This window comes from Spermophilus citellus (genome assembly GCF_964194105.1).
Source record: "Spermophilus citellus genome assembly, chromosome: 6".
Classification (NCBI taxonomy): domain Eukaryota; kingdom Metazoa; phylum Chordata; class Mammalia; order Rodentia; family Sciuridae; genus Spermophilus; species Spermophilus citellus.
The window spans coordinates 107193316-107220670 of NC_138187.1; the positions used below are offsets into that span (position 1 = coordinate 107193316).

The 27355-nt window shown below is 33.5% G+C and overlaps 1 protein-coding gene across 8 annotated transcripts in view; it reads right to left on the minus strand.

Moving 5' to 3' along the window:
- The window catches only part of AKT3 (AKT serine/threonine kinase 3), a 276038-nt gene that overhangs the window by 81091 nt on the left and 167592 nt on the right, over positions 1–27355 (minus strand). For 7 of the 8 annotated variants that reach the window (XM_081300515.1, XM_081300514.1, XM_081300518.1 and 4 more), the window contains 2 exons: positions 16805–16870; positions 15586–15654 (listed from right to left, as the gene is read on the minus strand). The exons of the other annotated variant lie outside the window; for it this stretch is intronic. In XM_081300515.1, the coding sequence (XP_081156641.1) occupies positions 15586–15654; positions 16805–16870 (135 nt within the window). The remainder of the gene's footprint in view (positions 1–15585; positions 15655–16804; positions 16871–27355) is intronic. 8 annotated transcript variants of the gene reach the window in all.

The window sequence follows — 27355 nt, forward strand, 5'->3', positions numbered from 1 at the left end:
TCCTTCACCTCAGTCTCCTAAGCAGCTGGGATTAAAGGTGCAAACCACCAAGTCTGGTTCTTCTGCCACATTTCTTTAGCTGTCAGTCCATTGATGGGCACCCTAGTTGATTCCACAGCTTGGCTACTATGAATAGTGCTGCAATAAATATGGGAGTATAGCTATCTCTTTGGCATGTATTTCCTTTCCTTTGGATGTATATCTATACATCCAATAGTGGAATTGTTGGATCACATGGTAGTTCAATCTAGATTTTTTTTGTGTGTGTGAGGGGGAGGCAAGGGGTCTTATAGTGCTAGGGAAGAGATGTAGGGTCTCACCCATGAGCTGCATCCTCAGCCTGCATCTTTAGTTTTTTTTAATATACTCCATAGGGTTTTCCCTAATAGTTGTTACTTATATTTCTCAAAATCCTCACCAGTATTTGTTATTTCTGGTCTTTTTTTTTCTTCTTCTTCTTCTTCTTCTTCTTCTTCTTCTTCTTCTTCTTCTACCAGGGATTGAACTCAGGGGCACTTGACCACTGAGTCACATCCCCAGCCCTATTTTGTATTGTATTTATAGAGGCATGGTCTCACTGAGTTGCTTGGCACCTTGCCATTGCTGAGGCCGGCTTTGAACTTGTGATCCTCCTGCCTCAGCCTCCTAGGTTGCTGAAATTAGAGGCATGCACCACTATGCCCAGGTCATTTTTTTTCATACTCTTGACAGTCATCTGTACACCTTCTTTTGAGAAATGTCTATGAATAGATATTTGCTCATTTAACTGGATTATTTTTGTTGTTGTTGTTTTGAGTTCTTTACATATTTGGGATATTCTGAAGGTTGTCTTTTCACTCTGTTGATTATTTCCTTTGCTGTGCAGGAGATTTTTGGTTTGTTAAAAATCCCATTTGTGTATGTTTGCTTCTACTGCCTGTATATTTGGGGTTTTAACTAAAAAATTCTTTGCCTATTCCAATTTTCTGAAACGTGTCCCCTATGTTTTGTTCCAGCACTGTCAAATTTGCATGTCTAACATTTTAATCTTTGATCTATTTAAAGTTAATTTTTATATATGGTGAGAGGGTTCCAGTTGATTCTTCTTCATATGGATGGATATCCAGTTTCTCCAACACCATTTATTGAACAGACTGTTCCTTCTCCAATGTATTATCTTGTTTTATACCTCAAAAATTATTTATAATGATTTAATACCCATACCCCAGAAGACTATGCTCTCATTACATGCAGAAACCATCAGTCTTGTTCACGTAGCAGTTACTGGCTTTTAGCAAGCCTCAATAAATATTTTCAACTAAACTGAAATAACTTTCGATTTTTCAAAATTCTCTGCATTGAACATGGTTTGGTAATTTTACAATCTGAAAAAAGTAACTTCAAATACATGCATTTGATATGTTCTAGTTTTGTTTTATGACAAATTTAGTGCTATATTATTTTTTCCCTTGGCAGAAGCACAGGGAAGAGAGAGACTATACAATATTCTATATCATGCCTCCCTAATGCAACGCCTAGTAGATAACATATCATCTGCTTAATAAATATGTATAGCAAAATATAAGTTAAATTAAAATGCATTCTAAAGTGTTGTTTATAAGGAAAGTTAGGCTTAAAGTTTTGAAGGGAATATTTTTAAGAAGCACAAAATTTTATAAATATATATATATATATTTAAATCACAATGCTTTTGTTAAAAAGAAAAATGAGTTCTTCAGTGCTCACAAAGCATAATTTAAAATATTTAAGTGGTTTAGACAAAGACTACATTTTTTTTCTGTGTTGTCCTTAGCTAACTATAGGAAAAAGTAATGTAAGTAGGTAAATGCAAACTACTAAATATATATATATATATATATATATATATATATATATATATATATATGTATTTCATCACAAATCCAGAATATTTATTTTGGAAGTTATATCTTGAATGCAACAAGCTTTCCAACAACAACAACAACAACAACAACACACACACACACACACACACAAAGAAAACATTAGGAATTTAAAATATCCTGAGAATTATCACTACAACCTAAGTTTTAAATTCAACTATCTTTTTTTCTAGTAAACACTGCTTTTATCATTTCTAGTCATCCTTTGTAATAACAAAAGATTAGTTACATAGAATCACAAAATATTCTTCATACAAGTCTATTAATTTCAATGATTAGATACATTATTAGTACTGATTGAGCTTGGAACATAAGACTTCTAAAGAAAACTAATTAATTAAGCAATGATAGCAGTCTCTGCAGTAATGCTGATTAACACATCCTTTGGTGTCTTGAAAAGACCCTGCAGGAAAAGAATGGCTCTAGTTCACCTACAAGAAAATGAATTAAAAACACTACACTATACAATACTAATAGTATTAGTTATACTATAAGACGAACATTAAAATGCTTAAAAGTAATTCCTATTAATCATCTTCCAGATAATGCTTACCTTTTTTCACAATTTGCACTCATTGTTTACAAGCATTTTACACACACACACACAAATGCAAAATTAATGCAAAGCTAATTACATTTAGTTTTTGAGGTAAGTTTGTTTTAGAAAGGACAGCAATGTACATGAGATATAAGTTCAGCATAAAATTTCTTTAAAATATAAATAAAACCTCTTGAGATGATACAGCAAAACTGAAAAGAACCCAAGGTTAGTTTTATGGTAATACCTGTTTTAGCTATCAATTATAACATATATGCCTCCAATCTTATCCCTGCTACTTTTCTTCGTATAAGTCTGAAAATGTAACCAGAATTATAGCTCACCAACTAGGTACTTAATACCTAAAAACTAGTGTATAAGAGGGCAGTTTTAAATAACTAATGCAAAGCAAGAAAAGTGAGGTATATTTTCTGGGATTACAAAGTCAAAAGACTGTTACAATCTTAATTAGAATAAGATGTATTCCATGCTTGTATAAATATACCAAAATAGATTCTACCATCATGTATAACTAGAAGTAACAAGATTTTAAAAAGTCATCTAATGAAAGACAAAATTTTAAAAATGAAAAATGTCACCCAATGACAATATTTAATAATGTGATAAGCATAAAAATAGTTGCTTTGAAGAAAATGATCTTAAATTTCCAATCTAGGGGCTGGGGATGTGATCCTCAGCACCACATACAAACAAAGATGTTGTGTCTGCCGATAACTAAAAAATAAATATTAAAAAAAATTCTCTATCTCTCTCTCTTTCTGTCTCTCTCTCTCTTTAAAAAAAATTTCCAATCTAGTTCTATAATTAAAATATTTCATTACAACTTAACCTTGTTAAAGATTAAAACATTGCTCAGTTATACCACATGAAACAATAAGCACTGTTTTTAAATGCTGCTATTTCCTTAGCACTATAATAAGTAATTATATTATTTAATCCTCAAAGCAACCTTATAGGACAGGAATTATTTGAACTCCACAGTACAGGTGAGCAAACTAGGGCTTGGAGATGTGAAAATCTGCCAAGCCTTCCCCAGAAAGGAAGTGGCAGAATTGGGATTTCAAGTGAGATTCAGTTGGCTGTATCATCTTTTTATTATCCTTGTATAATTTCTAACAACTTGAGACTATAAATGTATAAATCATCCTATGAAGAAATTTCCTCAAGTCTGTTTCATAATGACTTGATAGAAATTGCATGACAAGCAAGTCCTTTTTCTCTAATGGAATTTTTCCCAAGTTATTCAATCCAGCCTTGGGAACAGTTGCACAGTTTCATTCAGCTGGGTGCTCCTGGCTCATTCTCAGTGGGTTTGTCTCAGAAGCATCTCTACACAAACAGTTCCTTTCCCTCTTCCCCATATTCCTTGCCATGAAGTCTCAAATTAAATGCTACTTCCTCAAAGAGATAATTTTTATAACAGGTTCTCCACTACTCTCTCTTATACCAAGGCACTATGTTCATTGTCACTATAATAACATATTTATTTGTTTCATTTTTGCTTTATTATAAAAATCAAAAACCATTTAGAAGTTAAACTACACACTTTTGGTCAAATAAAATATGACAAGAGAATCAGTACATCTACGATTAAAATAAGATTTAAGAGACATAAAATAGTATGTGAAAATAAATAACATTTAAAGTGTTACAAATGCTAACATATTTAAAATAATATAAAAATTGGTGTCAAAAAAGAAGTTTATAACATTAAATACATTAGGAAAGGGAAAAAAGGTTTAAATAAATGCTATAAGTTTCTACTTTTTTTTTTTTTTGGTACTGGAGATTGAACTGACCACTGAGCCACATCCCCAGTCCTATTTTGTATTTTATGTAGAGACAGGGTCTCACTGAATTGCTTGGCACCTTGCTTTTGCTGAGGCTGGCTTTTGCTGAGGATCCTCTCCTGTCTGGCTTTGAATTCTCGATCCTCCTGCCACAGCCTTCCCTGCCTCTGGAATTACAGGCATGCACTACTATGCCCAGCTTGTAAATTTCTACTTTACGAAACCAGGAAAAGAAGACCAAATTAAGTTCAAAGTAGTCAGAAGGAAGGAAATAAATGAAGAGCAAATATCAATGAAACAGACAATTCAAAATTGATATAGGGAAAAAAAAATCAGTGAAACCTAAAGCTGGTTCTTCGAAAATGCCAATAAATATGATTAATATTTAAATAGAGTAACCACAAATTGCCAATATCAGTAATTAAAGAGAAAATATAGATCATGCAGACATTAATAGGATAGAAAATAACATTATTTATAAAAATTGCAAATAAACTGGTAAGCAGATGAAATATATAAATTCCTGGACATAAACAAACTACTAATATTAGAAGAAGAACATGACTTAATATTATTTTTAAAATTCCAATAAATTGTTAAAAACCTTTCCATAAAGAAAATTCTTGATACCAAACTTTGAATGGTAGGCTAGGGTGAAACTGAGTGAAAGACTGCTTGCCTAGCATGCATGAGGTCCTGGGTTCAATCCCCAGAAACCCTACCCAAATGGCAAAAATTCTCATAAAATAGAAGTAGTAATGCCTTTACAACTATTTTAAGAAGTTAGCATTACTCTCAATCCAAACCCAGAGATATTACTCAAGTAGAGGGATAGGGGAACGATATCTACAGAATGATATTTCTAATGACCACAAGACTTAAAATTCTTAATAAAATTTTTAAATGAGTCCAATAATACATCAAAAGGATAATAAATTATAATCCAGTGAATTTTATCCAAGAAATGAAAAATTGGTTTATCATTCAAAAATCAATCAGTGAAATTCCAGATATTAGCAGACTAAAGATGAAAAACCACATGACCAACAAAATGGGTATAGAAAAAGCCTTTGACAAAATTAATATTTATCATGACTCTTTTAATATTTATTTTTTACTTATAGGTGGACACAATATCTTATTTTTATGTGGTGCGGAGGATCAAACCCAGTGCCTCACACATGCTAGGTGAGCACTCTACCTCTGAGCCACAACCCCAGCACCATGACTTATTTTGTTTTAGAAGCATCAAGACTTTTTAAAAAATCCCAACAAACTAGGAATACAAAGGAACTTCTTCAACTTCATAAAGGGTATCTATGAAAAACCTATAATTAATATACTTAATGGTGAAAGTATGGATGCTTTCACTGTAAAATCAGGTACAAGCAAAGATATCTTACTTCTTACTTCACCATATTATTTTAACACTGTTTTAAAAGTTGAGGTAACAGAAATGTTCTACACCATGACTGTGGTGATGTAAAGTACACTATGACTGGTGAAATTCACTAATTGCATATTACAAATGGATGAATTTTACAAAATATAAATTGTGCATGAAAATGCTGATTAAAAATATATTTATTTTATTTTTAAAAAATACATATTTTTTTGTTGTAGTTGGACACAATATCTTTATTTATTTTTTTATGTGGTGCTGAGGATCAAACCCAGCACCCCACACATGCCAGGAGAGCGCTATACTGGTGAGCCACAAACCCAGCCCCTTAAAAATATATTTAAGGAAAAATATACACGGGAAAAAAAATTCTCCATTACAAAATAAAAATACAATAGACAGACCTATTATGATACAGCATTAATATCTGAAATTTATAAACTCTTGACTATTCAGTATGAAAAAAGCCCAGTTTTTTTTTAAAAAGACCAGATTTTAACAGCTATTTCAAAAAAGATACACACATTGCAAATTACCACAGAAAAAATGTTTAGTATTATTAGTTATTTGGGAAATTAAAATTAAAACTACAGGATAACACTACATATTTACTGGATTTAATAAAATTTAAAAAGATAATACACAAAGTGTGGTGATGATGTTAAAGTAGAATCCTGGGACAGCAAAAGAATACAACCAATTTGGAAAATAGTGTAGCAGTTTCTTAAACTGAACATAGCACTGACACAGAAGATGCATTTATAGGTAGGGATTTGCCCAAGGTAACTAATGCATGTTCACATAAAGATTTGTATAAAAATATTCATAAGATCACTTTACCTAAGGGACGAAAACTACAAAGAACTAGTGGTGAATGGGTACTATATGATAGTACATACATACGGTGGAGTAAAGCCATAAAAAGAAATAAATTACTGATAGATGCAAAAATTTGGGTGAATTTTTAAAATATTATGATAAGTGAAAAATACAGAATGCAAGACTACATACTATGGTTGGGGACTACAATTTTTAATATTTAAAAATTATTTTGTGTCACAGTCCTGTTTGTCTTCCTTGGGGTCCCCAATTACACATATGTTGCTTTTCCAGTGTTTTCCCTCTTGAAATGTTCATTCTGGCATAGCCAACCTTTCTTTAAGAAGTCTGAATACCATGAAACTTCCATTCTATGCCATAACCACATGGAAAGAAATCATGAAAATAGACATGTATGGTCAATTCCTGAGTTACAGCCAACTCAGCTGAGATTCTCAATTTGAAAGTAAGCATATTTGACGCTGGCTAGTCAAGTCTTCTGATGTTTACATTGAATGCAGTCAGATCTTGGTTTAATGATTCATTTTATGAAACTGGCCTTGAAATATGAAATTATATATTAAAAATAGTATAAAAACAAAGTTTCAGCTTTATTTGCCTTGAACTTCAAATGCTAATGTGGAAATTGCAATGTATCTCTCTTGGCTTGGGAATTTTTAAAAAAGATTTGGGTGAAAGCAATAGATGTAACCTACATAAAATTTAGTATCTCAGACTCCCAACAATGACAATATTTATGTATCTATAAGCTTAGTAAAAATTTTAAAAATCATCACAATGAATATGAAATGATACTTTTAATTTAAAAATCACCACAAATCACAACTCCATAAATTAGTAAGTGGAACTGAAATGCTGACTGCCGGCATTTCTCTTATGTGAATTTAAAATGAGATGATTTTGGTTCACTGAAGACAAAATGCCAGCCAAATAATGAAAAATTTGAATGTGTATGAGAGGATTTAAAGAATGACATGAAAATGAAAGTCATGTGTAAAAATATGAATTTTATTTTATCAAATAAATTAGTACCGAGTTTGCAATGAGCTTAGATATGGACAAGAATAGTAAATAACTGAAAATGTAGGTTCCTTAGTACCTACATAAAGAAGGTAAAGAAATGTGAAGAATTTATCAGATAAATAACATGTGACTATTTTCCTTTACCCCACCTCCCAAGAAATTCCAGCCTTGTGAGAATTATCATAAAAGTCCAATTTACAGGCCTGAAAGAGATGAAGATTGGAAAAAGACGTTTGGGAAGAGTCCTAAGTGGAAACTTCCTAAACCAAATTCAACACCACTACAATAGTTTTCAGTTTACTTTTTTCTGCCCAGGATACTTTTCAGCTTCTCATGTAAATTTAGTAGTACCTAAGCTATTGAAAGAGTGGCTTCAATTTGCATCAAAATGAAACTGAATCCCTTTCTCTCGCCATGCACAAAAGTTAACTCAAAATGGATTAAGGAGCTCGATATTAAATCAGAGACACGGTGTCTGATAGAAGAAAAAGTTGGCTATGATCTACATACTGTGGGGTCGGGCTCCAAATTCCTCAATAGGACACCCATAGCGCAAGAGTTAACAACTAGAATCAACAAATGGGACTTACTCAAACTAAAAAGTTTTTTCTCAGCAAAAGAAACAATAAGAGAGATAAACAGGGAGCCTACATCCTGGGAACAAATCTTTACTCTTCACACTTCAGACAGAGCCCTAATATCCAGAGTATACAAGGACCTCAAAAAATTAGATAATAAGATAACAAACAACCCAATCAACAAATGGGCCAAGGACCTGAACAGACACTTCTCAGAGGAGGACATACAATCAATTAACAAGTACATGAAAAAATGCTCACCATCTCTAGCAGTCAGAGAAATGCAAATCAAAACCACCCTAAGATACCATCTCACTCCAGTAAGATTGGCAGCCATTAGGAAGTCCAACAACAACAAGTGCTGGCGAGGATGGGGGGGGGGGGGGGACGACACTTGTTCATTGTTGGTGGGACTGCAAATTGGTGCAGCCAATTTGGAAAGCAGTATGGAGATTTCTTGGAAAGCTGGGAATGGAACTACCATTTGACCCAGCTATTCCCCTTCTCAGTCTATTCCCTAAAGACCTAATAAGAGCATGCTACAGGGACACTGCTACATTGATGTTCATAGCAGCACAATTCATGATAGCAAGATTGTGGAACCAACCTAGATGCCCTTCAATAGATGAATGGATAAAAAAAAACGTGGCATTTATACACAATGGAATATTACTCTGCATTAAGAAATGACAAAATCATAGAATTTGGAGGGAAATGGATGGCATTAGAGCAGATCATGCTAAGCGAAGCTAGCCAATCCTTAAAAAACAAATGTCAAATGACTTCTTTGATATAAGGGGAGTAACCAAGGACAGGGTAGGGACGAAGAGCTTGAGAAGAAGATTAACATTAAACAGGGATGATAGGTGGGAGGGAAAGGGAGAGAGAAGGGAAATCGCATGGAATTGGAAGGTGAGCCTCAAGGTCATACACAATTACATATAAGAGGAAAGGAGGGGTAAGAGAAAAATAATACAAGTGAAGAAATGATTTACAGTAGAGGGGGTAGAGAGAGAAAAGGGGAGGGGAGGGGAGGGGAGGGGAAGGGGGATAGTAGAGAATAGGATAAACAGCAGAATACATCAGTCACTAGAATGGCAATATGTAAATCAATGGAAGTGTAACTGATGTGATACAGCAATCGGTATACGGGGTAAAAATGGGAGTTCATAACCCACTTGAATCAAATTGTGAAAAATGATATATTAAGAACTTTGTAATGTTTTGAATGACCAACAATAAATTAAAAAAGAAAGAGTGGCTTGAACACATTAGCAGTAATTGGTCCCATTATTCTGAATTCTGTAAATTCTATTTGTTAGTCAAGGAGCATAAAAGGCATACCTTGTACCAACTCAAAAATAAAAGAGTCTATGATATTCTGCTTAAGAACAACTAGATGTCTGATCCAATGGAAATTTGACAGTTGTTATCTTACAGGATTTAATATACTGTTAATAGACTCCTTTTAATTTCTAAGGTTCCTCTTATCTGGTTCCTCCAGCTCAGCGTCTTCCTTAGGCTTTTCTCATCACCAAAATGTCTTAATATGATACCTCCAGGCACCATTCTTGACCACTGATACTCAAATTCTACAAACTTTTCCCATAACAAACATTTCTTTACTTCCTTTGTTTTAGCACTACTGCTGACACCTATTTGTATCTCTGACCTAACTCATTCACCTCCTTGATGTCTCTATTAGATACCTCAAAGCAGGATGATTCCCAACAGAATTCACCTCTTTTTCCATGTTTTGTGTCTTATAATCAATCCAGTAGACACAAAATTCCTCAAGCAGCAAATAGGAAATTGTATTATATTTCTTTCTATATTTAGTCCTTACATCCAGGCAATTCTTTTAACTAGATAACACTATAATATGATTCCTTCTCACACTGCCTCAACTAGTGACCTTATTAATTTTATAATCAGATTGCAGAAAACCTAATTGCATCAGCTTCTGAAATATCTCCCTGCTTATGTCTGTCCTCTCTAATTTAAGCTTTGTACTTCTATGAAATATTATTTTTAAAATATTTCCTCTTAGACATTCTTCTGTGATGCACCACTACCTTCAGGACAAAATTTAATTGAAATGGGAGAGAAAAAAAAAAAAGAAATGGGAGAGAAAAACTATCCCAAAGTGACCCTATCTTCCTGTTCAGGCTCTCCTGGCTTTCCTCTGAAAGAATTCATGTATTGTTACATACTGTGCTGTATCGGGGGCAAAGAGGAGTGGGAGGCATCTACATGCTCCTGCACATACTATACGTTCTATTTGTGTACTAATGTCATTCTTCTCATTCCTATTGATAAAATTCAAAGTTATTCTTAAGGCTTAGCAGAGCCACCACTTTAAGAAGTGTTTCCTGGCATCCTCTACTTTGTTTTTCTCTCTTCCTTCTATATTAATTCAAGTGTACATTCTCTGAAATCCCATAGCAACTACTACTATTAAGGTAATAATGACACTACGAAGTCTACATATATTCTTTTGTCTATATCCCTAGCCAGACACCCATCTTTGTAAAGAAATATACTACATTTTCCTTATTTGTGAATCCTCTTAAGTCCTGCTCATAGAAGTTTCTCATTAAAGATTTAATAGGCAGGAGCCGAGATATAGTTCTGTGGTATAGCATATGCTTAGTATGTATGAGGAACTGGGTTCAATCCAGCACTGGGGGAAAAAAAGATTTATTAGATGCATGAACAATAATGAAGTAGGTTCTAAAATTAGCATGTGAATTATCAAAACCATTGTTGAAAATTCCTGGAAATAATGACCCTGGGGTTATGGTTTAGATGTGAGGTGTCCCCCAAAAGCTCATGTGTGATACAATACAAGAGGGTTTAGGATAAAAATAATTGCCTTATGAGAGCCTTAACCTAATCAGTACATTAATCTGCTGACAGGGATTAACTGGGTGGTAACTAAAGGCAGGTAGGACGTGGAGGAAGTGGATCACTACTGCTGTGCTTTGGGGTTTATATTGGATTCTTGTTGAAAGAAGAGTCTTTCTCTGCTTCCCAGTGCAATGCCCTAACCTTCCCACCATGACATGCTGCTTCACCTACAGCTCTAAGTGATGGAATCAGCCACCTACAGACTGAGAACTCTGAAACCACAAGTCTCCAAATAAACTTTTCTTCCTCTAATTGTTCTTGTCAGGTCTTTTGGTCACAGTGGCCAAAAGAAAAAAAAAAAAAAAGAGAGTGACTAAAACACCTGAAGACCAACATCCTATTATCTTTCAATATAATTAAGCCCAGAAATTTTCTATTATTGGAACATGAATATAGTTTCTTTAAATCAATACCTGTGGTTACAAATGTCCTTAATGACAATGCTTTACAAAACTATATAATTTTAAGCACCAAAATTTATATCTCATGAAAATTTTCAGAATGCTAAGTAGGAACTCACATGCAATAAAAGAAAAGCAAATGTGTATCTTGCAACTTAAGGTCACTCTGAAAATATACTTATCAAGGGGAATGACAATTACCACATTATTCAAATATGCCCACCTATCCAACCTATCTCATTGAGTGGATTTTTTTGAATATAAAATATATGATATTATGATGTATTTCTTTTGTACTGATATGCCTATAAAAAGCCAGGGTTGATTTTTCATAACCAGAATTTCTCTCATAATCTACATGCACCAAGTCTTTTTAGAGGATGAAATAAAATTTGCCAACATTATACCAATGTTCATCATGGCCATGAACATGCTAATCTCCTATGCAGTCTATTAGGCTGAAGGAAGTGCAGATACTCACAAACTTGGAAAGATCATATAAGGCAAAGGAATGTTTCAATGGTTCTATTTATAATTCAAGATAAAAATTCTAGAACGTGGCTAAAAGAATGCTATTGCTAAATAAAAATTTGCAGACAGTATAAATTAAGATTAGTTACTTTAATGAACATATTAAAGAAGCTTATTGCAGGACAAAAATTGGATATAAAGGGAGGTGAGGATGCTGCCATTTCCACAAGTACCATTAATTAGTCAGACCTTACTTTTCAATAGACCAATATTCTCCAGATCATGTCTCCTAGATAATACCCATATAATCCTCATTGGGTTAGTCATGGTGTATCCTCAACTGCTGGTGTAGATGTTTATAGTTTCCATTACTTTAATCATATTTCAGAAGTGTAATGATAATAATGACATAATTATTACCTGCATACATTTAAAATTTTAGGTCATGTATAAAATCACCTCCTTCAAATACTAAATAATTTAGTCATTATCTATAGTCTAAAACCCAAACAGGCTAAGGCAGAGGCATAGTAAGTTCATGGTCAAGCCTGTGTGTCTGTAACCCTGTCTCAAAATGTTAAATAAAAGTCCTGAGGATGTAGCTCAGTGGTAGAACACAACTGGGTTTAATACCTAGCAATGAGAAGGAAAAAAAGAAGAAGAAAAGACATACCAAACAAGAAAAATAAGATATAAATGGCTAGTCTGAAAATCTGCTTTTGTGTGTAAATTTTTTTCAACAATCATTAGTTCATCTCATAAGTACTCTAGGTTTAGAATAAAAATACAAGTATGGGTTGGGGTTGTGGCTCATGGTAGAACACTTGCCTCACATAAGTGGGGCAATGGGTTCGATCCTCGGCACCACATAAATAAATAAAATAAAGGTATTGTGTCCATCTACAACTAAACATTTTTTTTAAAAAAAGTGTAAGTACAATGTAGCTCCCTCTAGGAAACTTTTTTTTCCACTACACAGAATTATCCACTTACTGGGAAGTTCCACAACCCTTTAATTGTGTTCTGACACAGTGGCACATTCTACACTTAGTTAATTTTTGTACCATACCTTTGCCACTAGACTATAAACCCTTTGAGTTTTTAATGCCCACAATACCTACCAGAGTGTGTCTTGCACAACAATTCAATAAATATGGACTTTATATACCCAGATATTTTTACCTGCATTTATACTTTTCATTTTTCCAAAATAAATTATATAATACAATCCTTTCTATTTTCTTCCTAGTTCTTAGCAAGTCTTATTTCGTTCTCTCTCTCTCTATCTCTCTCTTTGGGGCGGGGGGGGGGGCAGCTCAGAGGAGCATTCTACCTCTGAGCAACATACCAGTCCTTTTTATTTTGAGATGGGATCTCCCCAAATTGTCCATGCCAGCCTTGAACCTGTGATTCTCCTGCCTTAGTCTCCTGAGCTGCTGGGATTATAGGCATATGCCATAGCACTAACTTGCTAACTTCTTTTCTCCCTATTCCCTAAGGTAATCTGCTCATCTATTATTTCACTCAAATAATCCAGTAAATATTTTTCAAGTACATATTATGTGCTAGGTAGTATGTAAGGTGCTGAGGGCATATCAGCAAACAAACCCCTTAAGAACCCAAAGGAACAGTGGGAATAGATAAGTAAATAGGTACTTACAAAACAATGTGGTAAGTATTACAGAAGATGTGAATAGAGACTATATAAAAAAGTAAGAGAAACATTTAAGAGTACTTTTCTCCAAGTTTTTGTCTGCGGTTTATCATTTTCTCTATATTTCTGCCCTGGTCATCCATTCATCCATCCATTTTCTCATTATTAACATATGTATGTGATACAAAATACAAATACTGCAGAAGAATACATAATTGAAATATATCTTCCTTCTACAGTGTCCCAGATGGAAGTTTATCTCCCAAAGGCAAGCTCTAATATCCAATGCATAATTACAAGATATTTAAAGCATACACAAACATATGTACCATGTGTATAGTCTTATTTTCCTTTAGTACAATAGTAGCATGCTTTATAGTCTGTATTTTGCTTTTTCACTTCTGTATCAGTCCAGATTAAGCTGCTTCATTCTTTTTAGTAGTACAGCAATTCCACTATATAACATGGATGCAACACTATATATTTAAGCAGTCTTCATACTGAACACTCATTTAAGATACTGCAATGCTCCAGGGAATATATTTATTAATATATCATTCTATGGTATATATATCTATGTCTGTAGAATAAATTCCTGGAAGTGAAACTGCTGAGTCCAAGAAAATGTACACTTTTAATTCTGACAAATACTGATATGAGGTTTCTCTAATTTCACTTCCACCTCTAAAAGTTAAATTATAACCTTTATGGTTCCCAAAATCTATATCCATAGTTCTGAACCCTTACTCTTTATGACATTTCCATATGCATTTTTCTTCAGAACCTTAGGAAAAACCTTTTCAAAATCGCATTTATAATCTTAGCCTCAAAATGTTATTTATAAAATCACTTTGATTCTTCCTTCTTTGTTTCCACCCACATTCAACAAATTGGTTAAGATGGGCCAATCCTACAATTCCATAACATTATCTTATTTTCTCAGATACTAATTGCAAACACTCAGTTCTGCATGCCTCTATTACCCAACTACCCAAGTTCTTGCCCTATGCTCACCTACCTATGCTCACCCACTCCCACCAGTAACTCTGCTCACACCATCTTCTCTGCCTGAAACACTTTCTTAAATCAGTTCCCATGTTGAAATCTCATTAAGTCTACTAAATGGCAAATCATCTATAATGCATTTTCTTTTATGAGCTTATTGACACTAGGTCTTAGCTTGATTTATAATGTACTTATAAAAGAAATTATAAACTCCATCATAGCAAGGATAATGTCTTAACACATTTAGATAAACCCACATTGCCTTATGTACTAAAAATGTGTTCACCAAATGAATGAATGAAGTTTTATAATGAACTAATTTCTACATATAAAATAATTCTATAGGAAATAATTCTATTTATTTATTTAGGAAATAGGGATCTTTTAAAGTCTGTGACAAATAAACTCCTATTTAATAATTGAATCTATTTCAGAAAGCCCACATTGTAAATACTTCCAGTTAATTATTCCTGGAAATTACATTTTTCCTCACATTGATTTCGTTCAAAAACAGGAAGGAGAAAAAATAAGGAATAAAATAACAGGTGAAATATACTACTTAAAGTGACTGTATTTCTCTTCGAAACTGTATAAGATCTCTTAACTCTATTAAATATCAACATGGTTACTCTATTACACAGGAGAAGAAAAAAGCTAAGCCACAGTACCTGTAGATTATTGTTCTATTTAGTTCAAAATACTAACATTTTAAACATGTTTCATACAAAGATTAGTTGAAAAAACTCTGTATAACACAATAAATCCAGCATTTCCAAAATTTAATAACATGGTTTCAAAAATCATACTGTGTTAAAACTTTCCACTTTAAAAAAAAAGGAAAAAAGAATATGCTTTCCGGTATATAAACATAGTTATATAAAAACAAACAATCATTAATATTTCATTAGAAATTATTCAGCTCTCTACTTGATTTTAGAAAGAGCTATACAATCTCCATCAGGTAGAGAACTACATAACTTGTATTTCAAGTAATGTTTCTAAAATCATGAAAATACTACCATACAAATGCTAGATTAACTTCTTGACTCACCTCTCCCCCATTAACATATTCCATCACAAAACACAAACGGTCTTTTGTCTGGAAGGAATATTTCAAGGACTTGAAATAAAAAAGAAAAAATGGTATATTATAATCCTATATTCTTATTATAATGGTACCCAAAATAGAACACTTAAAATTAGTAAGCATGATTAATAAAATGAACTGTTACTGTTCCTAAAAACTCTATTTCTTAAGAGTGCTCAAGTAAGAGTCTATAAGAAACATCAAACAAATTTTATTCAGCTTAGCAATAGGTATTGTTATGGGGAAAATAAAAAATATCAGTAAAATTAAACATTTCGATAAGTATTTATCACTCTATCATGTCATCTATTTAAAATTATGTTTGGTATGGCCTACAAATTACTCTAGTGGATGTTTCTCAAGAATTACAGTTACAATTGTTATAGTCAAGTAAGTCACTCATACTGCAAGTTATAATGACCAATCCCAACAAAGTTGGTTCATGCAACTTTACATGTTATAAAAAGATATTAAAGCTCTGTTTTGTTATACTTGACAATAAAACGCACAAACATGTAACAAATTAAATTTGGCTATCTAATGATATCCTTGAAAATACTTGTTTTAGCTAAACCTAAAATTTTAATAAAAGGTTTTGAAAATCTAGCTGTTACTTTTAATCTTAATATATCAGAACTGAATATATCAGAACTTATCCTAGGTTTATTGCAGTCAGTATTCCTGTATTTCTTAAAAACACTCTCTCCCTAAAACAAGTCTCATTTCTAAGAAATATATTAAGATTTCTGTCTTTTATATTTGAAAAACATGCTGATTATTTAAATATTTATCTGAAGCCATAAGCAAAAAAAACATAAACTCTACATTTAATATTAAAAAACATTTTAAAAGTCTGCTATTCTCTCAGTTAACTCCTTAAAATGCCATAGGTGATCTATAGGCTCTGTGGTTCAAGTTTTTTAATGATAAGGAGATTCTTGGGAGAAAAAAGAGGTTTTAGAAAATAATAAGTAGATAATGGGAAGGATCATAAATGCATACAAACTATATACTTAACTATGAATTCCAACAATTTTGAAAAAATGTGATTTATAAACTTTCAACAAAGAAAATGCCACACTTAAGTTATTGTTATTTAAAATGCTATTTTTCATAGTTTGGTTTCTATAACAAAATTCCCTTAAATTTAAAATGTTATAACATCCATCTTCTAGTTACTTACTGTTAAAAATGGATGTCTAGTGTTCTTTAATACTCTGCTTTCAGTAAGAGTGTGTGCTACTTCATCCTACAAAAGGAAAAAAAAAAAAAGCAAACTGTGAATATATATTCTAGGAACCCATTATATAAATTTTAATTATTTATTTAAAATCCAAAGAGTTATAAAAGGATTTAAAAACATGTTCCCATGCTTCCTTTATTGCTCAGCTTCCCCTCCACTCAAAGAAAAAAAAAATTAATGATTTATTTCAGATGGCCGGAAGGTATAAAGTCATTCATACTTGAGCAAAATAATCAATAATGATATAAAAATCAACAAAAAATTATCAGAGAGAAAAAAACATTATATTCTTCCCTCAAAAGAATGTCTTATCAGCTAATATTTTAGCATGGGTTAATATTTCTATTTGGGGAGACATAAAAGTTACATTTTAGTAGGATCATGAAATCTTCAAGTCTCCTAGTTTTAATTTTTAAAAATTTTTTTGGTTCTGGTTTGAACTCAAAGATGCTTTCCCACTAAGTCACATTTCCTTCTATTCTCATAATCTCACTAAATTGCTGAGGCTGGCTTTGAACTTGCAATCCTCCTGCCTCAGCTTCCCAAGCCAGTAGGATTACAGGCATGTGCCACTGCATCTGGCTCAAGTCTTCTATTCAAAAAAAAATTAATCATTGAAAAAGGGAACATATAATAATATAAACTTTAATTCTAAATTATACAATTTAGAAATATAAAGAAATAGCAAAAAAGTATATCTTTTTGTCTGTAATTTTTAAATGTGCTTCTTTTAAAAATAGGTCATAACCCTTGTACTGTAGGTGACAAATTCAAAATGAGAGTATATTTAAAACCAAAAATATGGAAAAATATATTGCCCCTATTTTGTTCATAAATCTCATCTTGACATCAAAAGTGAAACTGGATTTTCTTCAACATATGGAGAACTGGAAAAATGTTTCATGTTTCAAAAATAACAATATATTAAAGAAGAAAGAACGAACTAATGGAGTATCTCTGTTTTTTTGCTTCTGGCAAAAAAGTCCTTGCTAGATCAATATAACACTGTCAGTAAATCAAAATTGGATTATGAGGAAAACCGTGGAGAGAACAATATCAGGACACTGAATTACATTTATTATCTTTACAAAAGCATTTGACCTTAGTTTGACTTAGAAGATAAATGAGAAATAGATTGATCAAAGAAGGTAAGATTCTAAAGCCATTCCAGGAAGGAGAGATCAATTAAGTCTGAACAGAAAGTATAATTAACAATAAAGTATTTAAAAACCAGTGAAGCCACATATAAGCATGAAATAGGAGCCAGGCTTAAGTGCTCAATTTGAAAGTCACTGTCATGTCATACTATAATTCCTAAATTAATTATACTATTTTAATATAAACCAGAAACAGAAATGACACCAGAACTTATATTTTTTTAAGCCATAGTACTAGTATAATGATTAACATAGCATATACTTAATGTTTGTTGAACTAAACTGCTTACCAAAGGAATAAATTAAAAAATGTCACATATATGAAGCTTTTTCAGTCATTCATTCTTCCACTTATTACTTCACAAATGTGCAAAACTATGTTCTAAGCACTGTTAAAGAGGGAGAATTAAACAAGAGACAAAGTCCCTACTTTTATGAAGTTAGTCAGATGGTAATCAGGAATCAAAAAACACATACACATAACACACACACACAAAGCGGAAGAAGGGACACTACAGCTAATGAGCATCATATACTGTCTATGAAATATATAATGCAAGTGGCTATTTTGGGATATTCAGAACCAATCCTTCATTAAAAACAAAAACAAAATCCTGCTGGGCACAGTGATGTAGTCCTGTAATCCCAGAAATTCAGGAGGTTGAGGAGGACTGCCAAGTTCCAGGTCAGTCTGAGTAATTTGGCAAAAGCCTGTCTCAAAGAAGGGAAAAAAAAAAAAGGGTTAGGGATGTAAAGTACTTCTGGGTTCAGTCTTCAGTATACCACCCCACCAAAATCCCTGAGTTGTACTTAGTAAGTGCTAACAAGGACTGTGCAGGTATAAAGCGATTAAATAAAAAAGATAAAATAAGGGCTGGGGTTATAGCTCAATGGTAGAGCACTTGACTAGCATGTGTGAGGCACTGGGTTTGATCCTCAGAACCACACAAAAATAAATAAATAAAGGTATTGTGTCCATCTACAACTAAAAATTTTTTTTAAAAAAGATAAGATCCTAGAAGAGATGTAAGTAACCAATTTAATAAATAGTAAACTGATTCTGACAAATGGTATTAAGAAAAAATTAGGATTATATACTATTGTAAATGGGGTAGAGAAGGGAAACCAACACCATTGGAAGACTGGAAGCTAGGTAAGATGATGGAGTGGGAGAGATAATGGCAAAATTTATGTCTGACAATATTTACTAATGCTTCTTTGATAAAGACAGCAAAAACAGGAGGGATCAATTAAGAAATTATTATAGTACTTCAAGAGGGAAACAAGACGCCTTGAACTACTGTGGTGGAAACAGGAACAGGAAAAATGGGGATTATAAGATATCTGCCATTAACATGAGGGTGAACCAAAAGAAATATGTCTTTATAAGTAATGAGAAACAGATTCACAGGAGAGAGAAAATTTACCTATTATGGTTTAGGATGTTAAGTAGTTTTAATAACTGATTTGGGGAAAAACTAAAAATTAGTGAGTATGAAGCCCATTTGAAACCAATGAAGACGTAGTAGTGCTTTAGAAAATATTTCTAATATTTCATTTTACTTTGGGAAAACATAAGAGTTAATTTTCTATGTCACCTGGTTTCATGGACAAAAATATTTTTTTCCTGAATTCTGAATCTCTCTAAATTACATGAAAGGAATCAAGTAAAGATGCATGGAGGAAAAAAACTAAAACAATATTTGTTATTATACAAATGAAATTGGAACTAATAAAACATACATATATTTCATAAAGTAAAATGCATCTTCTATCACATTTTACATCTGATTAGTTTAGAATTTTCCCCATTAATGCAAATTTAATGGTACTGTATTTCACATACTAATTAGTTTTTGCTATGAAGGTATGTACAAGCTAAAAAGTAAACACAGATGCCAATAATTTTTAATTACAGCTAAAAGCAACATGTCAAAAACAAGATGTTAAAAATAACAGAGATAAAAAAATTAGTGGCTAAAACAATGTGAGGCTCTTCAAAAAATCAATTTGTTGATCATAATTATAAATGAAGAGTTCTAGAAATGCTTGGATATACAATATAAGTATAATAATGCTTTCATGAAAAGACTCCTGAAATACAGATTCCTACATATTCAACCATGGTAAAAGACTAATAACTTTTAAACCTAATTTCTTTCACAGAAAGGTTCAGGGGAATAGAATTTTATTTATTGAGGATATAAACAGAACAGTCCACTCTCTCCTATTTATTTTCCCAAATCCTTTCCAGTTTATCACTCACCTTCTACTGGACTTGGTCTAACTCACCCTTCATTTGCCCCACTTACTGTTTTACAACAAGTTTTTTTGAAGGAGACCAGGAATAGGAGATGACAAAGAGGAGGAGAAAGAACAACTTCTTTCTATTATCAGGGATACCAATAATGTATTTTGCCTTTGTATCAAGTTATGTTTTATTATTCTCATTTGTATAAGTAAATTGAGGTCCACAGCAGTTAAATAGCTCAAGCTGCAGGTGAAAAAGTCAATATTAATCTTGTATCTTAGTTGAAAATGAAGGGTCATTTCTATTTCACAACTGCTTTCAAATAGCTTACTCAGTATCAAATTAACTAGAATCTTTTACACTGTTCATATTATCTTCTCCATCTTGAACATGAGTCTGTAATGAATAGCTGTCAGAAGATGACTAAAATCAGGATATATTACATCTAAAGCATTTATTTCCTTCATCCTTCCAAAGCAATAAATGAGATCTAGAGGAGATGATCAAGCAGGTTGGGGAGACAGAAGAGGGTAGAGAAACATTACCATGGAATACTTATTTCTAAATTAAACTACAATGACTGCCAGTGATCATTATTCACTTGCTCACTGTCTTCATAAGCCACAAGTTACTTTTTAAGAGGAGAAATGTCACACTTACCAAGCTCTAAATTTCGGGTTCTTATTCTCCTCTATTGAAAACATGAGCACTGGCCCAACTGTGCTAAGACATCTCCCACTCTCCAATTCTCAGAATTTATTTTCACCATTAACAAATTTATATTCTAAATTTTTTTTTACCTCCAAAGAAAATGTAAGTACAATCATCTTGTTATCTATAAATACTAATATATGTATGTATTATAAAGTATTTTATATTATTTATATATATATATATATATATATATATATATATATATATATATAAAGTATTTTATTTGATAAATTGTTCTTGATGGTCCTGTTCCAAACATTACTTGGATAGAGGGTAACATACTTGCTTTAACTTTGATCCTGATACAATCACTTAAACCTGAGTCTTTCTTTAACTGGAGTGTGTGTCTGTTCTGCTCTTTCCTTCTGCCCCTTCAATTCCCAGTATTGAGACAGGTAAATCTCTATCTTCTCACCTCTTTATCTGAAAACAAAACCTCACATAAACATAAAACTAGCACCATAGAGCCCCCCTCTAATCTCAGCTAAAGTCTTCTGAGATTTCTTTCATCACCATTAATTAGGCCACTATTCCATTTCTCAAATGGTTGTTTTGAATATTTCCTAGGTCTCCTTCCAGAGCTGGTATGTATGCTGAAATATATACACTAATCTTGCCAAGCAAGTTACCTTATCTAGTTAAGCTACCGAGCTGATATTGGAACCCCATTTGATCTGGCCTTTCAAGTCTAGAATGTTTTCATTAAGTTGTTTCTCATTATCTCAACCTCCCTCCCTGACATTTTCAAAAATGTGATCTTAATTCCTACTCTGAAGAAAAGCCATGAGAAACTAACATTTAACACATTTGATCACTCCCTCTTCCTGAAAACATGTTCTTTTTGTTTCCAGGATATCATGACCTCTCAATTTTCCTCTGTTTTAGTGGTTTCCTTTTCTTTGTCTCTCATGCTGGTCTCTTTTTTCTGAACCTTTGTATAAGAAGTGCCCCCTGGCACTGAGACCACGTCTTTTAACCAGGTATACCTATTCCTTAATGAATTCTTTCAGACTTTGGCTCTAGATACTTCAAATCTAGACCTCATTCCTAAACTCAAGAAGTGCTTATTGGACATGAAAGTCTAATATTTGATTTAAACTTGGGCATCTAATAGTAATATCAAATCTGTCATGTCCAAAACCTATTTTCCCATTTGCCTTCAAATGAGTTTGTTTCTCCTACAATTATCTCTATCATAGTGAATGATAACATCATCCTTTCACAGTTGCTCAGGACAAAAACCATCCCATGTCTTCAAGTCCTTTATTTCTTTCATACTCTCCATTCAATCTCTCAAGAAATCTGGTTGGCTCTTCAACAAAATATACCCAAGGTCTGACTATTCTCCACCTCCAATATTACTACCATAGTGCAAATCACTATCATCAATTATTATTGCAGTTAACACCTAATAAGCTCCTTCTTTCTAATCCATAGTCTATTCTCAACACTGCTTCCATAGAAACACTACTGAAATGAAAACCAGATCTGATCTCCCCCTTTAAATGCCAAGTGGCACTCCCTAGATGAAGTGGCTGATATGTTACATATGCAGGCCATGCTGGATTGGATTTATGATTATCAGCATAATCATATGCCCCTTACTCAAGTTAATCAAACTGGTCTAAAATCAAACAATTCAAGAAGTTATGTAAGATTTGCTGTCAGCTTCTTCCTATGCATCTTACAGATCCTAAGAAAATTAGAGCGATTAACTCAGAGAACAGCAAAAGACCAAAAGCTAAGGAAGTTATTTAAGAAAGGTAAAGTTTTAAATGGTCACTAAGGAATGAGATAAATAAAGTGGACATTGATGAGGCTGGCAGAAATATCTTAATGCAACACTAACAAAAGTTGTGTGGACCAACGAGAGCCCTTGTTGATCCTCCAATACTGAAGAAGTTCTAAACAAACACATTATAGCCTAATTTGAAGGAACACAAAAAACTGGGAGGCAAAGCTGACACTTTTTAGTAAAATTAATCAAAATTAGGGTTGACAGAAGAACCAGGATTTCTTGGACCAATGAAAGCCATATGTACATATATGGAGAAAATAGGGGGTAAAGAAGAAAACTTCCAGGAGTTCCCTGACAGAAGTCCAATGCACCGTGATTTGAAAACCTGTTGATGAGGTTCTAACCCCGGCTACAATTAAAATGGGAGAATATGAGGATGATCTATGAGATTAAAGTTTAAAAATCTGGATGATAGCAAGAATTAGACCCAGAGGTGCTTTACCACTTGAGCTACATTCCCTGTTCTTTTTATTTTGAGACAGGGTCTTACTAAATTACTGAGGGTTCTCACTAAATTGTTGAGATTGGTCTCAAACTTGTATTCCTTCTACTTCGGCCTCCCCAGTCACTGGGATTATAGGGTTGTGCCAACATGCCTAGCAAAACCAGCAATGTCTGAATGGACTACATTAAGTGATTGCATCCTCTTTATCTGAACATGATGCTAGTAGGATGTTATATCTACCAAAGGAACATTTCAGCTACTGTACTGCAGAAGGCATACTGGTTTGCCCTTGTATTCACTAGATATGTTGAATGAGAACCTCCAGAATTTCCTGAGCCACACAGATTGTTAACTCAAAACAGTATCATGATGGATAAAAAGAGATTACCATATGAATCAATAACACTTTAGAAGCTAGAATGCTGTTACCAACAAATTTTCTGTACTGTAACTCTCTATATTCCACAAAAAATGGTGATGGCTAAGGAAGACTAACAGATCATCAAAACCAAAATAGCGTAGTGTCATCTACAACATCAGCAGTACCTGGTATGTTCTCAGCACTAAAAATACAAAGAGCTAAAGAAAGTCTGATAATGTCTGATTATCAGAAGTGTCTGATCTTGGTAATGCTTTTTTCTTAGTCCTAAAACAATAAACAAAAAAACCCCTGTAATCTCCTCAAGTGGGAATGATCCCAATTTACATTTACTTCAGGGTTGTATGAATTCATCATCTTGCTGTCATAATTGCTAAGAATAAATTTTAATTAGATGCAAGTTCATAAAAGTATGACAACATCAGAAATTTACAAACAAGCTTAGGACTGACATATAGTGGTGACACAGAAGAAAACCTTAAGCTACATGATAAATCCAGCAGATATCCAAAGGCCCACCTAAACTTTCAATTCTTATGAATAACCTAGGCATAGGCCATCCATGACATCCCATAGGAAATAAAAAATAAACAGTTCTTATTGCTTACATATGCAAGAAGCATCATACCTGCTCAGGCTGTTTGGGTTTTGGAGGACATAAATTCCACATCTGGGATTAGCACTAACTTTGATCTACAAAACTACTTGAAAGATGAACATATTTAAATGGAAGCTGAAATACTAGCAGGCTATATCTGAACTGCAGCAGCTCAGTCAGTGTATTTGGGTCCTTATGCTCCACCCTAACATATGATTTTCAGAAGTATCTCAACTCACACAGACTGGAGGAGCTTATGGCAATAAGCTCATAAATGCGGCCTAAGGTCTTACACAAGAAACATTCCATACATAGAAATACAGTGCACATCATTAAAGAGACAATTACTGGGTATTAACTGAAAATAACTCTTGACTAACAGGTACCTTTTTTTTTTTTTTTTTTTTTGGTACTGGGGATTGAACCCCAAATCATTTTACCATTGAGCCATGTCACCAGGCCTTTTTATTTTTCTAGACAGGGTCTCACCGAGTTGCCTAGGGGCTTACTAAGTTATGGAGGTTGGCTTTGAACTAGTGATCCTCCTGCCTCAGCCTCTCAATACAGGCACATGCCACTGTGCCCAGCTCAGATATCATATAATCTTGAAACCCCAAATAACCAGATTTCTTGGATAAAACCTCCCTACCCCCCCCCAAAAAAAAAAAAAAAAACCCAAAAGCAAACACTAAGAAGGCAGTGTACTTCCTCTGGAAGGCAGTTCCAAAATGGAAATGGTTTAACAGGAAAGTGCTATTGGAGGAATGTAAGGAAGTCCTCCCCATATTCAGGAGCAGGTAGTCTCTCTTGTAGTTCCTTCCAACTTTGGAGCCATCTTAGAAGCTGCCAGATGCCACTGCCACATTCTGTTGTTCACAGGGCAGGGACCTATAAAGAGCTCTCAAGTGACCAGCCAAAAAGTGACTTGCATTTAAGTATGTGGCAGTTCTATGGTGGACAGCACATCTGGAAGGTCACAACACTATAATTCAATGATGTAAAACTGGCTGAAAAAGGTAAGACCAAACTAGCTCAGGGGGCTCATTTGCATGTTGTTCTCTTTTCAGTGATGGGGGAACTGAACAACAACAACAACAACAACAACAAAAAACGTGCTGTTTGAGTATTACACTGACAAATAGTGTGACCATTTTCCTGCCTATACTGTAAGGCTGATGCAAAATGGGAAAGTAGATTATTAAAGGGATAGACTATTAATGAGGCATGCCCCCATGGAAATCACTGTGGGAAGTTAAGGGGCATACTGAAGCAGGACACATCAATGCTCATCTGAAGGATCTCCTTCAGGACCACAAGATAACTGGAGCCAAAAGATGGTGGCCACCTGCATACCTGAAGTAAGTACATATGGAGAGCTGCAGCAACATACAGATGAAATAACCATTGACATATTCCTTTCACTATAATGCATAAAATGCCCATAAGAACTGTCTTGTCATCATAAAGGCTATCTATGCTAAGCCCAGGACAACATCATTCTAAATGGAGAAAAATTGAAGGCATTCCCTCTAAAATCTGAAACAAGACAGGATGCCCTATTTCATCACTTCTATTTAAAATAGTTCTTGAAACACCTGAGATATTAGACAAAAGAAATTAAAGGGATGAACATAGTAAAAAGAAGAACTCAAATTGGCACTATATGATTCTATATCTAGAAGACTCTAAAAGTTCCACCAGAAAACTTCTAGAACTAATAAATGAATTCCACAAAGTAGCAGGATATAAAATCAACACCCATAAATCAAAGGCATTTCTGTATATCACTGACAAATCCTCAGAAAGGGAAATGAGGAAAACTAGCCCATTTTCAATAGCCTCAAAAATAAAATAAAATACTTGGGAATCAACTTAACAAAAGAGGTAAAAAGATCTATATAATGAAAATTACAGAACCCTAAAGAAAGAAGTCAAAGAAGACCTTAGAAGATAGAAAGATCTATCTTACTCTTGGGGAGGCAGAATTAATATTATCAATGACCATATGCCCAAAAGCACTATACAGATTGAATGCAATTCCAATCAAAATCCCAATGATATTCCTCATAGAAAGAGAAAAAAGAATCATGAAATTCATCTGGAAAAATAAGAGACCAAGAATAGCTAAAGAAATCCTTAGCAGAAAGAATGAAGCAGGTGGCATTGCTATACCAGATCTTAAACTATACTACAGAGCAATAGTAACAAAACCAGCATGGTATTGGCACCAAAACAGACTGGTAGACCAATGGTACAGAATAGAGGACACAGAGCCTAACCCACAAAATTACAATTATCTTATATTAGACAAAGGTGCCAAAAACATGCATTGGAGAAAAGATAGACTCTTCAACAAATGGTGCTGGGAAAACTGGAAATTCATATGCAACAAAATGAAATAAACCCCTATCTCTCACCATGCACAAAACTCAACTCAAAATGGATCAAGGACTTAGAAATAAAATAGAGACACTGCATCTAATAGAAGAAGAAGTAGGGATTAGGATCCAACTTCCTTCCTAAGACTCCTTTGGTGCAAGAATTTAAATCAAGAATCAATAAATGGGATGAACGCAAACCAAAAAGTTTCTTTTCAGCAAAAGAAATGCTCTGTGAGGTGAACAGAGAGCCCACATCATGGGAGCAAATTTTTACCCCTCACACATCAGAGTACTAATCTCTAGGGTATATAAAGAACTCAAAAAGATAAGCACAGAAAAAACAAATAACCCAATCAACATATGAGCCAAGGACCTGAACAGACACTTCTCAGAAAAGGATATACAATCAATCAACAAATATATAAAAAAAATGCTCATCATCTCTAACAATCAGAGAAAAGCAAATCAAAACTACTCTAAGATATCATCTCACTCCAATCAGAATGGCAGCTATTATGAAGACAAACAACAATAAATGGCAGCTATTGTGAAGACAAACAACAATAAGTTTTAGCGAGGATGTGGGGAAAATGGTATACTTATCCATTGCTGGTGGGAGTGTAAATTGGTACAGCCAATATGGAAAGCAGCATGGAGATTCCTTGGAAATCTGGGAATGGAGCCACCATTTGACCCAGCTATCCCTCTCCTCGGACTATACCCAAAGGACTTAAAAACAATATACTACAGGGACACAGCCACATCAAT